Consider the following 14,788-nt stretch of genomic DNA (forward strand, 5'->3'; position numbering starts at 1 on the left):
ATTTATAGTTTGGTAGGAAATTAGCGGTCAATGCGAAATGCCCCAGGCGTTGCTCACCGATGCAAATTTTTCCCTTCATTATCTTCTAAGATACAAAGGCTTTGCAATCTGTCGACACCAATACAACAACAGGGACTAAATTGAAAAACTTGCCAACAAGTACAGCGACTCAATGTGCAAAAAATCAAAAAGACCTGCGGATGGGCGTTACGGTAACTTCACACCCGAGAGGACTCCATTATCAATCAAATTGAACAAATTAAAAATTCAGATGTCATAATGCACATCGGATCAAAATTCATAAACCGTTTGGGTCATTTTTCCATATCTCCAATAGTGCAAAGGCCTCGCAATCAATCTGTCGACATCAAACGCAACAGGGACGAAATCGAAAAGCTCGCCAGCAAGCACAGGGACTCAATGTGCCAAAAAAAAGAAAAAATGAAAAAACCCCAAAAAGGACCCGCGGAAGGGCGTTATGGTAACTTCGCACCCGAGAGAGGGGCTCCATCGCCATCCAATCCCCCTCCTCCGCCACTCTTCGCTCTCGCCCCTCCATTCCCAACCCCACTCTCGATCGTCCCTCTCCTTCTCTTTCTCTCCGCCTCCCTCTCTTTCCCCTTCATTTTCCCGCACTTTCCCGCACTTTCCCGAGAAAGAAAAAAACACAGAGAAAGATCCCGAGAAAATCCGACGCCCGCCGCCCACCGCCCACCGCCGAACCGCCGCCCGAGCGACGATGAGGGAGATCCTGCACATCCAGGGTGGCCAGTGCGGCAACCAGATCGGGGCCAAGTTCTGGGAGGTCATCTGCGACGAGCACGGCATCGACGCCACGGGCAAGTACAGCGGCGACGCCGACCTCCAGCTCGAGCGCATCAACGTCTACTACAACGAGGCCAGCGGCGGCCGCTACGTCCCCCGCGCCGTCCTCATGGATCTCGAGCCCGGCACCATGGACTCCGTCCGATCCGGCCCCTTCGGCCAGATCTTCCGCCCCGACAACTTCGTCTTCGGCCAGTCCGGCGCCGGCAACAACTGGGCCAAGGGCCACTACACCGAGGGCGCCGAGCTCATCGACGCCGTCCTCGACGTCGTCCGCAAGGAGGCCGAGAACTGCGATTGCCTCCAGGGTAAACCCATTTCCGGATCTCTCCGTTCTCGTTGATTTGTGCCCGTGGAGCTGCGGTGGTGTCTGTTTTGTCGGTCGGGTTTGTGTTTGTTGGTGTTTGCCTGTTCTGTGTTTAGGAGATGGATTTAGGGCTCCCGTTTGCTGGTTGAAGTCGCTGCGGCGAAAATGCTAGTAGATCTCATCGAGTACGAGATGGAAAAATGGTAGTTACCCGTCGTGAGATGCGCCGCGCTGCGCGCGAACCCGTCCTCTACGCGATCGAGATCGGAGTATCGGGAACCATGCGGGTTCCCGGGGCTATAGAAATGAAACCATGCGGACATGTTTTTTGTATCTTAAATACTGAGGTCGGATGTCGGTCATATGTTGTCGTTGCCGCCGATGCCGCTGCCGTGTCAGGTTGAATTGTGTAATTTCATGGATGGTTGGTTTACCCCCCAAGTTTGATACCTGGAAAAAAATGAGAAGAGGGAGCATCTTTCCCATTTTATGTAGGAGCAGACATGCAAAATCATGAACTGTGAAGGTGAAAATTAGTGCCGTTTCTCTGTTTCTGGTGGCGCGCCATGCATTGTTTGTTTGTTTACATCTGATTCTTCACATTGCTATGTTCTGTCGTGGAGGAGCAGCTTGTGTGATTATAACTTGGACTTTTACATTCTTTAAGGAGAACTTCGTTGATGAAATCTCGTAAACTGTTGAGAAAGCCCTTCCTAGTGGCTGACTTCTCACCGTGTCCTTGATCTATTTGTCTTTCCTGCGATGAATTCTTTGCTTGATTAAGAACTTGTATCGAACTAATGATTGCTTCTATTGGTGTGAAATTGTGATATGTTTGGCAACCTTGTTATTTGTTAGCAACAATATATGAAATACACCGGCAATGTAACGTTTAAGTAATATTACCTCATCAAATTATCTCATTGCATAGTTAAATGTCCTGCCATCTATCAGGATTTCAAGTTTGTCATTCTCTCGGTGGAGGAACTGGCTCTGGCATGGGGACACTCCTTATTTCCAAGATCAGGGAGGAGTATCCAGACCGAATGATGCTTACATTCTCAGTCTTTCCTTCTCCCAAGGTATCCGATACGGTGGTTGAGCCGTACAATGCAACCCTTTCTGTGCATCAGCTTGTTGAGAATGCTGATGAATGTATGGTGCTGGACAATGAAGCTCTCTACGACATCTGCTTCCGTACTCTCAAGCTTGCCACCCCTACCTGTAAGTTCAACATTTAATGGCCTATTATAAACTGCTAAATGAGGTTTGTTTTGGCTAAATTAACGAACAATTCGTCAATGTAATAGTTTTGTGATTTCTCACCGAAGCATGGCTTCTTAAGTCCTTATTCCTTTGTCACCGTGAAATCCATAAATAGGAAAATGAAGTATAAAATGATTGATCTGCTAGCATTTTTCGCTGTATTCCACTGACATGCATTTGACCCTGTTTCTGTCTACTTTGTCGCTTCCAGTTGGTGATCTTAATCATCTCATCTCTGCTACCATGAGTGGTGTGACATGTTGTCTTCGGTTCCCTGGTCAGCTGAACTCTGACCTTCGGAAGCTCGCCGTCAACCTTATCCCGTTCCCACGGCTCCACTTTTTTATGGTTGGATTTGCACCACTCACATCCAGGGGGTCTCAGCAATATCGTGCTTTGACTGTTCCCGAATTGACCCAACAGATGTGGGATGCCAAGAACATGATGTGTGCGGCTGACCCACGTCATGGCCGCTACTTAACTGCCTCCGCCATGTTCCGTGGAAAGATGAGCACCAAGGAAGTTGATGAGCAGATGATAAATGTTCAGAACAAGAATTCTTCATACTTCGTTGAGTGGATTCCTAACAATGTGAAGTCCAGCGTATGCGACATCCCACCCAAGGGTTTGAAGATGGCATCAACCTTCATCGGGAATTCGACCTCAATCCAAGAGATGTTCAGGCGAGTGAGCGAGCAGTTCACCGCTATGTTTAGGCGCAAGGCTTTCTTGCACTGGTACACGGGCGAGGGAATGGACGAGATGGAGTTCACCGAGGCCGAGAGCAACATGAATGATTTGGTGGCCGAGTACCAGCAATACCAGGATGCTACTGCTGATGATGAGGAGGAGGAGTATGAGGAAGAAGAGGAGGAGGTTGCTGCTTGAGGTGTGATTTTTTCTGTTCAAGTATTTGTTGCCTGCTCTTGACAAGAGTTTATGTGATGTTGTGAAATTGTCATTTAGATTGCTTTCCTATCTGTAAGTCTTGTTTTATTATTGTATTTGCAATTTGGTGACTTGCTATTCCACCGTTGTGGAATCATGGTTGTTCCTTCCTATTAAGTAAATGAAGGTATTGTTGGAAGCTAGAAACCTTCTTTTATGCTTTATATATGATTGATGTCGGGCTTTATTACAGAGGCATTTGGCATTTGGAGAGAACAACGGGGCTTCCTATCCATTAGTTCCAACTGTTTAGGTTTAGACTGCACTTTTTGTACACCTATTTTCTGTTCAGACAGGACAAGATGCAGTTATAGAACCCTTCTTTGTTGTACAAGATCCAGTAACATTGTCTCCACCTCTAAAGTTGGTCTGGGAATGGAGTCAATCTTGTCTTTGATCTGATCTACAATCATTTTCTTCCCAGAGTCATTTGACCCCATGGAGGCATTTGTAACAATTGATCTTCATGAGATCGGCTTTCTAAAACCCTTTTAGGCGACGAAAACGTCGGTTAACATTCATTCCAACAAATCGAAATGGTCGCCTAATAAGAAAACTCGAGGGATCTGCACTTGACGGACCACTTTAGAGAACACAGAGACAGATCTCACGTTAACATTATTCTGTGAACTGTCACTGGATTTGTTCATTTGCGTAACGAGCCTAAAAGATAAGTGCGGTGCACACTGTCGCATCACGTGAAACCTGTGGCACACCGCACTGTTTGTTGATGGGTCATGCCGCTGAAAAGCTTCACTTCAACCACCTTTGCCTTCATGTGGTTCTTGACGTCGAAACAACACCTTTTTGGGGGGCCGAGTCAAGCGTTTCCAGGAGGCATTTGTGCTGTCGGATTCAAATGCGAAGTATCATGACCAACCAGATCGAGATCTATTAAATGGCCGAGATCTGTTGTATTTCGATCCAAGGGTCAAAGATTATAACGGCGCGGCGCCTCCTGAGGACCATAGAATCATCCCCTCTTTTTAAAGGCACGACCCTTCTCATACATCGACCTCACAAAGCTAACAGAAAATCCCTAAATTTAATCTAAATCATAAACATGGATGGAGGTAAGGGCATAATACCAAGGGAGGGTCAGCCCTTGATGTGCTCATACAGTAATGTCGGATCTTGAGGATTTGATGCGTTGTATATATCGCTGGTGGTGAGTTGTATGTATCCAGGTTCCCTCATGGACATCCCAATTGAATAATTGAAGCATGTGGGCTTTGGTGTCTGTCCTCAGTACATGTCACGCAACTTGCAAGCAAGCTGGGACTTGCAAGTGGCACGAGATCTGGAATTCCGAAACTCTAGAATTGTCGATTAGATATGTCGCGGAATACGACCGCATCAAAGTGTTCGTTAAGCTAAATCGTTGATTAAATAATCGGCACGTATTTCATGAGTTTGGGGTTTATCTTTACAACAAAAAGTTTGTCGTCACAAGAAATTAAGTCTGAGTTGATGTTAGACTGGGCATTTGGAGCAATTGGTGCTGAAGGAGTTTCTGCTCAAATCTAGGTGGGTTGGGATTCGTTTATTAATGTTTCCATTCATAATCAATAAAATAACTAATTTATTTTCAATTTAGATGTATTTTAAGTAGAAATAGCATTTGAATATGCCAAATAATAAATATTTATTTGACATCACTATCATTTAACAACTCAACTAGTCTAATGCTAGCTCTACTTGTTGACTTTTGTTGCCCCGTGATTTATTATTATCCACTAGTTAGGACTAACAAAGATAGCACAATTTTATTTCTAAGAAAAGTACTTTCTTTCGTAATTTGAACGCGAGCAAATTCTAATTGGTTAAAAACCGAACAAGTATTTCAAAAGTGTTAATATCTCTCATTACTTGATATGAGATGGGTCACTTTTGATAATAATAAGAAGGGAAAATTCCAATTTGGGGTTCAAAATGGGGTCATTTTCTCAAAATAGGGTCCCAAGTGGACTTAGTGCCAAATTGGTACCCAAAGTCCCCAAAAAGTGTCAAATAAAGTGCAGGGTGGCCGAAGCAGCTAAAAATGCACTGCCTTAGCGGACGATCCATGGCTGATTATAAATGACAGAACAAGTGTTTTTATATTTCTTTTTTCCTTTTTTCTGTTTTTTTATTTTCCTTTTCCTCTTTTTTTTTTCTCCTTTCCCTCCGCGCCATTGCCGGCCCGGCGGAGGTCGCCGGGCTCTCGAGTGAGGCGGCCCTGGCGGGAGGGCGACCCAGGGGCGGGCGAGGCCGCCCTCGCGGCTGTCGGGCAAGGGCCGCCTCGGGCCGGGCAGGCGGGAGGGCGACCTCGCTGGGATCCGGTGAGAGGCCTCGCCCGTCCCTCGGGTCGCCCTCGCCAACGTTGGGCGAGGGCGGCCTCGCCCGGGCCGGCGGGCGAGGGCGACCTCGCGAGATCCGGCGAGAGACCCTCGCCCTCGCCTGACGCCGGCGAGGGCGGCCCTTGCCCGGCCCTGGGTCGCCCTCGTCGACCAGGGCCGCCTCCGCCTGAGGCCAGCGACCTCCGCCAGCCCCGGCAATGGCCGGCGGAGTGAAAGGAGAAAAAAAAAAGAGGAAAAGGAAAAGAAAAAAACAGAAAAAAGGAAAAAAAAATATAAAAACACTGTTCCTGTCACGAATACCGCGGATCGCCGGCCGGCGGGTATTTTACGTCATGGCGACCTGCACTTTATTTGATACTTTTGGGGACTTTGGGTACCAATTTGGCACTAAGTCCACTTGGGACCCCATTTTGAGAAAATGGCCCCACTTTGGACCCCAAATTGGAATTTTCCCTAATAAGAACAATTTTGCAGCTACAATTTAATTTTTGCAATTTTTATCCCTCACTACGACAGCTTCTTCTATCTCAAAGTCTCTAAAGACATGGTTAGATGAAGGTTTCATCCTAATGAAGTTGTGGTGAAAAAGAAGAAAAAAAAAATGGGTTTATAAAAGAGATCTATGGTCTTTTGGTGCTACATTTTCCCTCGATTAACACAAATTTGGAGAAATCAATCACCATTTCGACACGAACTCTAGCGTCGTTTTCGACGCTGCCAATAATTTTCTTCTTGGTGTATTTATTAGGACGGGAAACATAACCCAAGAACCAATTGGGAGAAGCTGAAACAAACAAAAGCAAATTCGAACAATTACCTTAAAATTCATTAGTTGGTTCAATGGAGATAAGGCTCTGTTTGTTTTGCGTAAAACAAATGATTTACAAATTTTTCTTTAAAGCGATCGCTTGCATTGCTTAAAATAATTACCTAATGAAAAATGTTTTCACTATCAACAACGATGAAAATATTTTTCGTTCATTCATTTTTGTAAACGATACAAACGATTATTTTTAGGAAAATATCTTATGAATCATTTATATTCGGCGAAATAAACGGAACCTAATTAAGCAATGTCTATTGTCTTGTCAATATTCTGTCACCGTCAATCTCACCTTTCATGATGAACTATCAAAACGAATCGTGCTCTCGCGAAAATGAACAACAAAAATTTGATAAGCAGAAGAAATTGCATCCTCACCATCGTAATCACTTGGGATTACACTCCTTGAGTTTCACCCAATGGCGACGGACACTTCATCGCTAATAATCGATGTGCTGCAACTAACAAGAGCTTTTGGAAGAGGCACATCGACCATTTCCATGGCTAGTTTAATTTCTCCAATTTTTTGTATACGGAGCTTTAACGTATTGAGGGTTTGCCCCATGAGAAGACGGAGGTTCGAGACGACTCGGTGAAAGAAAAAAAAAAGAGGTTAAGAAAGTCCTCTTGCTCTCGAGGAAGGAGCGAATGAAGAATTAAGAGTATCGAAGAACATAAACCGAAAGATGATGAAGGTTATGCCAATGCGGTGGGCAAAAGAATCAAGAAACGCTTCGGTATATTTAGGCTCCGTTCGTTTGGCTGAAAATATTCTCCTTTTGGAAAATATTTTCCCGGAAGTCATTTTCCTGGAAAATGTTTTCCCGGAGCATAATTTTTCAGTGTTCGGCGACCAATATGAAAAAGTTTCGGAAAATATTTTTCACCGGCGATCGGCGGCGGGCGGCGGGCGGCGGCGGCGGCGGCGGAGGGCGGCGGGCGGCAGCCGGCGACCGGCGACCAACGATGGTGACCGGCGATCAACTTCCTCTCCCACGGAAAATATTTTCCCTCCCATGGGCAATTTTGCCTTCAATTTGGGGGAAAATGATTTCTTCTTTGTGAAAAGAGGAAATCATTTTCCTCAAAACAATGAAGGATTTGGGGGTGGGGAAGGAAAATGTTTTCCGTGGGAAAACATTTTCCGCCCCCAAATACCGGAAAACGCGGAAAATATTTTCCGGAAAAATATTTTTCCGCAAATGAACACAGCCTTAAAGGGAAAAAGTCGCACAAAACCCCAAACTATAATTATTCTTACACATTTATTCTAAACTTTTTTTTATGACATCAAAAATTTCAAACTATGCACACTATGACACATTTACCATAAATATTTTCTTGTACTTGTACTTATATTTATGTGACCCATTTACCCTCCTTTAAGACTTTGTTAAATGATTTTTCAGCCAAAACAATGTTGTTTTTATTTCACTTAAACCACGTGAGCATCATGTCAACATTGTTTGCTTTCTAGCGTCCATTAGAGGTGTCAAAATAGGTCTTAAACCCATATATGACCCATTTAAAAATAAATGGGTCATCTATAGGTCACTTAATTTTAAAGAGTCAACCTTAAATGGGTTTTAAATTGTAAAGCTTAAAGATAAATGGGTCTAAATGGGTTGAGTTTGGAACCCATGTCCAACCCACCCACTAGACCCATCCACACACTCTCTTCCTCTTTATAAAGATGTTTAAAAAAAATCGAAATTTAATTATTTTTATTTTTTCTCTTTTTCTTTTATTTTTTATTTTTTCTTTTCTCTTATTCTTTTTTTTTTATTCCAGCCGGTGGTCGGCCACGGCGACCGGCCACCGGGGCGGGACGACCTCGCCGATCTGGCGAGCCTCGAGCTCGCCCGATTCCGGCGACCTCAAGGCTTGCCCGATCCCGGTAAGGCTCCGGCCTCGCCGACTTGTGGCGAGGCTCTAGCCTCGCCGATCTGGCGAGACTCGAGCTCGCCGGCCTCGGGCGAGCTCTACCTCGCCGGATCTGGCGAGGTGGAGCCTCGGCCGAGGCCGGCGAGGCTCGAGCTCGCCGGCCTCGGCCGAGGCTCCACCTCGCCAGATCCGGCGAGGTAGAGCTCACCCGAGGCCGGGGAGCTCGAGTCTCGCCAGAGGCCTCGGCCTCTCCAGATCGGCGAGAACGAGCTTCGCCGGCCTCCGACGAGCTCGTCCTCGCCAGATCGGCGAGAACGAGCTTAGCCGGCCTCCGGCGAGCTCGTCCTCGCCTGTGGTCGGTCGCCGGCCACGGCGGCCGGCGATCGGCCAAAAATAAAGGAAAAAGAAAAAAATAAAAATAATTAAAAATTAGATTTAAAAAATAAAAAAATATTAATTTTTTTATTTTCTTGGTAATGACTTTATGAAAAATATTTTCTAGAAATGTCGCATTTTTCGTAAAACATACAGAACCTCAATTTTAAAAAAAATTATAAAAATTTTTCACTAGCTTTGTATTGCATAAAATGTTTTAGCAGTATAATTTTAAAAAAAAAATCATAAGAAACAAGTATTCCTAGATTATGTTAAATATAAAAGTGTTTTAGCAATATGGGTCGGGTCGGGTATGGGTTGGGTATGGGTCGGGTCGGGTATGGGTCGAGATATTTACACTAAGAATAAATGGGTCATAAACGGGTTAATGGGTCAATTTGGGTCGGACCATTTATGACCCGACCCAAACCCGACCCGACCCACCCGTTTAACAGGTCTAGCGTCCATATAGGCAGATTTATAATGGTTCTCATTAACAAAACTTTAATGTAGGGTAAATGTGTTACACTTGTACAAGTTTGAGACTTTTGTTGTCATAGAAAAAAGTTTAGGGCAAATATGCCAAAGTAGGCATGGTTTAAGGTTTTTGGTGGCTTTTGCTATATACAATTAAGTCCTCCGTCTTTCTCCATTTGTGCAATTTGGCCCTCTTTTTTTTATATTGTGCAATCAAATTCTCTAACTGTTTGAATTTGTGCAAATTTTTGCTTACGCACCACAACTAATGCTGTCACGTTAGGGTTTTCTTTTTCTCTCCATTTTCCTATTTGATTTTTGTTAATTCGGCACTCATTTGGCCCCATATTAGCATCACGTGCCATCTTCAACCACATCAGTAAGGTTGACCGAAGGATTTGATTACAATTCGAGAAAGTGGTTACACAAAACAAACTTAGAAGACCAAATCGCACATATTCAAGATGTTAGCAGTCTTGTAGAAAATAAAAATAACTGGACCAAACTGCACAAGCACTGAAACTTTGAGATCAAAACCATATATATAAGAGGACGCTTCGAACACATTAGATGTTGTTCTAACTTCAATAATTGATGATACCTACATCGTCAATTCCTGAAAATAAAACCTTATGAAATTTGATCATGGCTTGTTATGTGATCCTTTCGAGACCCTTAAAAAAACCCACCATTGACGTCAAAGTGCTGCAGTTAATAAGCAACTGATGTCATTGACTATACACCAACTATGTCCATTGATTTGGGCCAATGTTGATGAGAAAGTGTGGATGAAGACCACCGAAACAAAGAGGAGTCTCTTAAGTCAAGCGGTAGTGATAAAGTAGAGTCATCGACGGAACAAAATCAAGGCCGACTGTGAGTATTGATCATGTAATAAAACATGTTGGGCATCAACAAGGGATGAAGTAAATGCTATGTTGACTATCACATGTGATCTGATATTGATTGTAAATATTGTCAACGATCAAACACTAGCTTATGACTGCAAAGAAACTAATAGAATTAGGTCGACCAAGCAGCACAATTTTCCTTTATTGGTTGATAATCGAGTCGATGTTAGTCAAGTCAGTATTAATCGAGCGAAAAGTAATAACATTGACTCGCGGAGCTTGATTGAAATCAAACTGACTTGAATCGAAAGGAAGGGAACAGTTATTGCACTCAAACTCTTAAGGCGAGAATAGTTTAAAGGTGCTGATTGACTGTTACAGCCCAGCAACTATTGCAATCAATCTCTTGAGGCAAGACGGCCGGTGTCCACGTTCGTAATATCCAGAAAAATTAGCCAGATGGACTAAAATGTGAAAAAATTTAGAAATCAATTGAAAAATATGTAATAAATTTATGACTTTTTGGACAATTTTACCAATAGTTATATCATCAAATATCAAGCCAAAACTTGATTTCTATGGATGGGAACGGTTACTAGGAGAAGCCAATCACCCATGGACTTTTAAAGGAGCGCATGAGGAAAAGACACGCACATACATCCAAATAACAATATATAATTTTGCCGGTACAACTTTACTTCCTTGCAATACATTTCAGGTCTGTTTCTAAGCAATTTATCTTCGGTCATTCCAGTTGTTTATTTCATATTATCAATCAAACGCTTGCTCTTGCTCTTTTGGATGGATTTGTGTGGTTATTAGTGGTTTCATATCATCAAGTTTTGAACCCAATCATCAAGTTCTTCTTGTTCCGTTCTGGTTAGCAATCATCTGTCAATTTAAGGTACAAGGGCCGTGACGTTTGATTAGGATCGTTGATTGTCGAAGCGCGATGCTTCTTATTGTCTAAGTCAATGGTTTGAAGAGAGAGATCTTCAGGCGAACAAATCCACATTACTTCTGGATGGTGTTTGGGGATCCGATTAGCAGAAGAATAAAATAAACAGAGTTACGTGTCGCGTTACCAACAAATGTTTTCGAAATCCACTCATCTAACATGTGAATCGTGTTTTGCTCGGAAAGAAAAAGGTTTGGACAGCATTAGGACCTGCCTCACTCGCTTTTGGAATGTTTGGTTTAAGGCGCCAACGAAGCACCAACTACTCACTGGGCAAATCCCGTTACTGCAGCCTCATCATAATGCAAGTGGGAAGCTCAGAACCAGCGATATACCTAACTCCATGTACGTCCTCCGTAGACTAATCAAGGTTTCTAATATATATGATAGACTGCAGAATCAAACCTTTGAACTTTGACTTGCAAATCAAGTCTTCGAACCACTCTAATTTCACCGCTTCTTGAAGTCGGATCGACTCACACGGACGTCGCTGCTCAATTGCTTCTGACATTGCCAAATGAGCGCTCTGTTGGACATTGACCTGCTCAATCTGTCTCCCCCTCAATCATCACGCATGGCGTTGACTTGGGATGAGTTGACTAATGCCGCCTTTCTTGGGCTCTACGAGTTTTGCTTGGAAGCCAACTAGAATGGCTTGGAACAATAAACAAGTTCTCTCCTTTAAAATGAATAGAGGTGAATGCCTGGTCCCTACTCCCATTCACTCGAGTGTCGTTCTCATTTGGCAAAATGCCGAAACTAAAGAACATGGAATCCCAAGAACGTGACTCCGAGGGTGACCACGACTGCATCGGTGCTGTTGATTATTCACGCGCGCATGATAATCTTGTCGAAAAGGAAAGACAAGACGAAGCAGTTGATGAGCGAGCTGAAAGCGCGGTCAGCAAAAAAGAGAGAATGCGGGTGGAAAGGTCCATCAGTTTTACTTTGTGAAACAACATCCATTCGAGAACCCGCGCTTGGTTGCGACTGACAAGATTGTTCAGCATCGGTTCGTCATCGACCAAAAAAGGAAAGAAAAGCTGGTGAGAACTTCTCATCAACAAATATGAACATAATTGATTTGTGCTGTTTCCACAATATTCATTCGCATACGTGTTCAAGGAAATTCATATATAAGGAAGGCATGTATGATATGTAATCATGAACCAGTGGCTACAACTAGAATATAATTAGTGGATAGCTTAGTGAAATTGATATAATTGCTAATGATGGTCCTATACTAAAAAAAACGAGTATCTCCTCTAGATGGAAAGCTTATTAATCAAGATATCTATTATCTTATCTATCGAGATTCATCCGAATTACTTCGGGAGCAACTGATGGTGTTGGTTCTATCCCCCAATAGTCGATGACTCGCGCATTCATAATGGCAGATATATATCCGGTTTCAATCCTAACGTTTCGTCAAGCTCTGATACATATGTTTTCTTTTCAGATGGATCGAGACCGATTATACTTCTCGTTGTGCAATCTGAGATACCAGGCCCAACGATTGGGAAGGGAGGACTTGAAGTTGCTGAAATTATCTATGGACAAGCTATGCTTCGCAAATAAAGCGAGCCTCTGTAAAGCCATCAAACCGGGCTCCTCAGTCGATGAGATAGATAATCTGGTTAGTAAGAGCAAGATATGGTTACAATTTTTTCCTACAGTACTTTAAAATGATTGCATGTGCAAGGCTCCGATTACAGCTAATATGATACTGTACTTTGGCCGATAAAATGATGTAGAGCTTGCATTTAGGAATGCTTCATGGAGGCAACAACCTGGCCGACGAAAGGCGGATCTTAAGAAAGACAAAGGAAGCCCAGAGGAAGGCAGATCCATACATGTCCATGCAAGAATTGGATCAAAAGGTACGATTCGACACTCGATGTGTATTACGAACTAAATACTCGCATTTAAACAAAGGGCTTTGTTTTGACCTGACTTCTTTTGGTTTCCCGATCTTTGCATTCGCGAAAATACAGATTTGGAGATTGCATTATGCGAAGCAATGGCGGAGACTCAATTCGGATGAGGAGAAGAAGATCAGGGATGAGATCAAAGAGCTTGAATCGGCAAGAGAGGAGGGTATGACTAGTGCGGCTTGCAAGGGGAAGACGTGGGATTCTTTGGGCTCAAAGCAAACCATAAGAAAGCAAGTTCAAGTAAAGACAATCAGAGAATTTACATGTTCAAACTCATGGCCAAATTGATCTTGTTTTCTTCTTGCTAGCTAATGATTTTGTTTATGTATCTTAGCTCATAGAAGAGGGACTAAATAAAACTAGACAAGAGCACTTGGCGTTCAATGCCGAATTCGCTTCCGTCAAGAAAGAATTGGAATCGATTGAAAATGATCTGAGTTCTTTGGAGAAGGAACTGATGTACATAGAACTAATAAAGGGCGACGCCTACAAATTCATCCTCGAATGGAGGAAAGAGCATCGAGAAGCGGTAGGACGATACATATATCCTTTCTCTAGCTAGCGGTGTTTTTTTCTAGTTTTTTGCGGCTTTCTGCTTATGATTGATTTTCAGAATGTCTGCTACAACCAACATGTTTCACTCATGGAAGCTGCAAGAGAACTTGCCGAGAAGAAAGACATTGAAGCACTTCACGATTTGTCTAATGAAGAGGTTCGTTCATCCCTCTCGCTCTCTCTCCGCATCATGTATTGCTGTTATGGATTGCCATTCGATCGTTTTTCAGTCTGTTCTTTTTGTTACTATTAGGTAGAAAAGTTCATGCATCAATGGTACGGCAGCGGACATTCGAGGCAGGACTACGAGAGGAGGATTCTAGCTTCGCTGAACGATCGGGCACTGAGCAGGGACGGAAGGAGAAGGAATCATGGCGAGAGCCCGATAGTAATCGAGGGTTCGACGACGAAGATACCCAAAAGGCTCAAGAAAGCCATACAAGCGCGACGAAAGGAGGATCTTCGAGCAGAAAACCAGCGTTGAAGTAGAAGCAGGGTCGTCATAAAAATCAGTTCAATAATGGTCATCGCCGTCCTCTAGCAGAAACTATGTTTTGGCAACAATTATTACGAAATTTACGAATACGGCAACAGAAGAATATACTGAACTGCGCAAGGGCGTCGGTATTCTCGAGACAGACATGAATTTCACTTTGAAAAACCCGACACGACACGACAAGACTAACTCAAAACTTACGCGAGTTGCCTGTAATGACATGAATAACTAATGCAAACATGGTGAAATGGAAACCGGGTTGACTGAAAACAGGTGAGAATCGGAAGAGCAACACCGCAAGAATACACAGATGGACCATGAATCAGAAAGAACGTAGCGAAGTAATATTTTTCTCATCACCTGATAAGATTTTATCATCACTCGCATTATTACTCTCATCATGTTCACGGATCCATCAAACAGAAACCCGCGAAACTCGCGAGCGCGCCCTGAGGGCAAACCGTCCAAAACCCACGGAAAAACCTCGAGAGCAACTTCTTGTTTTCTTGGGTCAAGCAAGCAAAACGGAACCAAGAGAATACCAGTCTCGCAGGCTCGAGGGTCGAGTCCCGCTCGACTCCAGCGACTCAAGAACTCGATACAGAGCAGAAGATGCAAAAGTTAAAAACGAGAAGACACCGAGTTTCCTGCGGCTGTGGAAGTGGTGCATCGCTTTATAAAGACGATAGGGTTCATCTTCTGTCAGATTCAAGATGGGCCAAAGGCCCAAAAGCAAAAAGCCCGCCCATT

The 14,788-nt window shown here is 43.6% G+C and overlaps 1 protein-coding gene, 1 non-coding gene and 1 pseudogene across 2 annotated transcripts; 2 read left to right on the top strand and 1 right to left on the bottom strand.

Moving 5' to 3' along the window:
• The first annotated feature begins 679 nt into the window (after window positions 1-679).
• Window positions 680-3,493, top strand: LOC115692148 (tubulin beta chain). Its single transcript, XM_030618911.2, has 3 exons — window positions 680-1,133; window positions 2,087-2,356; window positions 2,610-3,493. The coding sequence occupies exons 1-3, from the start codon at window positions 740-742 to the stop codon at window positions 3,284-3,286; spliced, it is 1,341 nt and encodes a 446-aa protein (XP_030474771.1). The 5' UTR covers window positions 680-739; the 3' UTR covers window positions 3,287-3,493.
• An 8,328-nt stretch (window positions 3,494-11,821) lies between these two features.
• Window positions 11,822-14,026, top strand: LOC115692149 (proton pump-interactor BIP131-like; annotated as a pseudogene).
• Window positions 14,027-14,353: 327 nt separating this feature from the next.
• Window positions 14,354-14,448, bottom strand: LOC115692169 (small nucleolar RNA R32/R81/Z41). The gene has a single exon (XR_004007094.1). It is a non-coding gene; the product is annotated as a small nucleolar RNA R32/R81/Z41 (small nucleolar RNA).
• Between the last annotated feature and the right edge of the window lie 340 nt (window positions 14,449-14,788).

The sequence above is a fragment of the Syzygium oleosum genome, unplaced genomic scaffold (assembly GCF_021117445.2).
Source record: "Syzygium oleosum isolate NSW1041296 unplaced genomic scaffold, Sole_v2.1 Sole_v2.40, whole genome shotgun sequence".
Lineage (NCBI taxonomy): Eukaryota > Viridiplantae > Streptophyta > Magnoliopsida > Myrtales > Myrtaceae > Syzygium > Syzygium oleosum.

Excerpts from the sequence above, each read along its gene's own strand:
- LOC115692148 (XM_030618911.2), top strand. The coding sequence starts at position 740 with ATGAGGGAGATCCTGCACATCCAGGGTGGCCAGTGCGGCAACCAGATC. Across the intron at positions 1,134-2,086 it reads GAACTGCGATTGCCTCCAGG|GATTTCAAGTTTGTCATTCT; the intron begins GTAAACCCATTT and ends GCCATCTATCAG. Across the intron at positions 2,357-2,609 it reads CAAGCTTGCCACCCCTACCT|TTGGTGATCTTAATCATCTC; the intron begins GTAAGTTCAACA and ends TGTCGCTTCCAG.